The sequence below is a fragment of the Apus apus genome, chromosome 2, assembly GCF_020740795.1.
Source record: "Apus apus isolate bApuApu2 chromosome 2, bApuApu2.pri.cur, whole genome shotgun sequence".
In the NCBI taxonomy this organism is placed as follows: Eukaryota; Metazoa; Chordata; class Aves; order Apodiformes; family Apodidae; genus Apus; species Apus apus.
Genome location: NC_067283.1, coordinates 17,316,584 through 17,319,291, shown reverse-complemented (window position 1 = coordinate 17,319,291; position 2,708 = coordinate 17,316,584). Strand labels below are relative to the sequence as shown.

The 2,708-nt window shown below is 35.5% G+C and overlaps 1 protein-coding gene across 12 annotated transcripts in view; it reads right to left on the bottom strand.

Annotated features, from left to right (window-relative positions):
• Positions 1–1,121: 1,121 nt before the first annotated feature.
• ABI1 (abl interactor 1) overlaps positions 1,122–2,708 on the bottom strand; it is a 77,383-nt gene continuing 75,796 nt past the window's right edge. For all 12 annotated transcript variants that reach the window (XM_051611806.1, XM_051611807.1, XM_051611797.1 and 9 more), the window contains one exon: positions 1,122–1,815. In XM_051611806.1, the coding sequence (XP_051467766.1) occupies positions 1,640–1,815 (176 nt within the window). In that variant the 3' untranslated portion in view covers positions 1,122–1,639. The remainder of the gene's footprint in view (positions 1,816–2,708) is intronic.

Here is a 2,708-nt window from a genome sequence, read left to right as displayed (position 1 = left end):
CTCCTGTGAAGAGATGGTTTGAATGCTGTTCTGGCTGTTAAACTACAGAAGTACCTGGAAGTGTATATACAGAAATTCGTTTATTATAAGACTGTATCTAGACTTTAATTGGCTATATAGATGAGAAGTTTGCCAATTCATAATGAAATACAGGTATGCTATTGGTTGTTACTTGCTAGCAGTTAGCAAGATGCAGAATTTGAGATTGCTACAATTATGAAAAATTACGATTTTTTGCTATGCTACAGTCCTACGCAGGTTAACTTAACTTTTGAAAGCAGCAAAAGCTAGCTCAGTATTTCTAACTCACACTGAAAATGAATGATTGAGCAGCCAAGCAAAGCTTCAACTCCAGCACCTTCCATTTAAAAAGTATATTCAGTACCCTCCTAGAAGTCTGCTTTGAAGTCCCAGACACATTCATCTTACAGTAATTATCCAGTACTACCACATTCCTTTTCAGGTTGTTTAAGCCACAGAATGTGTAGAACAGGGAAGTACATCATCTCTATCTCTGCCTGGGATACCTTAACACAATGGCTAAGACAGCTCCTGTCACGTTTGTTCCCCCTTTGTCATATCTTGAGGACAGCCTGCCATCTCTGCCCAGCTGGGCACAACACCAGCCAGCCAAAGTCCACTAAGGAATGTCAGTTACAGACAGTGTTCAATTTACTGCATCTAGATAACTAGATTCAATCAAGAATCCTTGCTAACATTAATTTTGGAAGAAAAGAACTTTTAAGAGTATGTATAAATGTGTCATTCAGGTTTCATATCTAATTTATTTGCCCTCTGTCAGTGATAAAGTCACATTACAAACATTTGTTTTTAGTACATTGCCCGGGATAACACAGCTGTGATTTTGCTACGTTAGCATTCCAAACTTCTTTGCCAAGCCAACCAACAAAGTAATGGACAAGACCTTTGGTTCACTTATATATTTATGAATGGAAAAAGTCATAATGTAAATTTACTCATTAAAAAAACTTGGGTACAAATTACACATACATAAGACCACCCATTTTTTGATTCACATGGACACCTTAGACCCAAACAACTCATTGTAATAGACTTTAGTGAGAACACTCCAGGTAAATATTACAACAATTGGAAGCATCTTGGATTTTTAAAAAAGTATATTTCAATACATAAGTTTGTATGCATGCTTTAAACAAATACAGTTCAAGAATGAGCAAAGAGTCTAAACAAAAAGTAATATGACCAGCACTAACATTAAACTTTTCATCCAGATTTTAATATGTTAGTCTAACGTAGTGTTAGTTACCATGCTGTACTGAAAAATGTAATGGCACAATCTGAATCATGGTTCATTAAATATTATACCCTACTTCCCCAGAATATTTAGGCTGGTCATAAAATTAACAATGCATAAGTAAATAAGTATAACCAGTTATAGACAGTTGCTTGTTTTACAAATTGCTATCAGGTAAGACATAATGTCTTTAGAGACTTAGAGAGATGGACATTCAATCATACCATTAAAACAGTATGGCCTGAAGAAATGGGCACATTTTTTTTAAAGTATATTAAGACAATTCTGTTAGCTTTTAGTTACCCCTTGTAAATAATCATGGTATGACTGAATACAAGACCCAACTTTGAAAAGCAAAGGGTTTTAATCAGCATAGTGCATGATTGATTCAACATAATTCCCAGGAAACAAGCCAGTTACTCGATTGCAAACTCCTTCATACCAGCCGTCATCGTTCTTCTTTATCACATAAATGATTGCACCCTCCATAAACGATAGCTCATCGTCTTTGTCCTTTGTATAGTCATATATAGCAACAACTGTGGATGGAACAGGGGTAAGTTTAGCATTTTATTAATAGCACTACTATTAACATTTTTTTGAAGTACAATTATTTTTTAAAAGACTAGTTTGCTATCCTGGGATTTTCTGTAATGAATTCACATGCTTTCCCTGTTGAACATTAAATCCAGAAAATGAATTTTCACTTTTCTTGCAATGTTAGCTACCAGTAAGAAGTAGGTGGTAACTACTCTGAATACTCACTTAAGCTATTGACAGAGAGGTACAGCTGACTGCAACACAGTGAAGTGGAGCATATCGACACTTAAAAGCTGAAATATGAAATAACTGGCTTAATGAGTGAGGCAGTAATTTCTGGTCAGGTTACCTCACAAACATAGATGCCTGTAAAGGAATCTCTTGGATAGAGAAAGCCTTAAAAAAAGTCATTCTGTAAAAATGGACCAACAAAAAAATTTCCTACACAAAGACCCCTGCACATATATAGTGTATGTACTTCAGTGTATTATCTTGTAAACAGTTGCTTAGAGCCACTGTACAGAAATGGATGGTGTTTGCTACAGAGCTTCTACATGGTAGGTTTTTGGCATTACTTTTCAAGGAGCTGCAATCAGTGCAGGTATAAAAGTTACTATAGGAAAAAGCAGAAGCACATTCACAGCAAAATCAGCTATTTTTCAGTACTTGCTTGGTGAATACATTACTTTTACCAGCCTCCAACTCATTGTGTGCAATTACCAAAGCAAAAAAATCTCCCTAAGGAAAGTAGATGTCACCACCAATAACAGTGGAATTAAAACTACCACTATGAATACACACTTGGACAGCACAGCCTTACTCTTCAAAACAGGTAACATGGATTTATGCAGTTGGTCAGTTTTATGAATTCTACTATTTTACATATGTATGT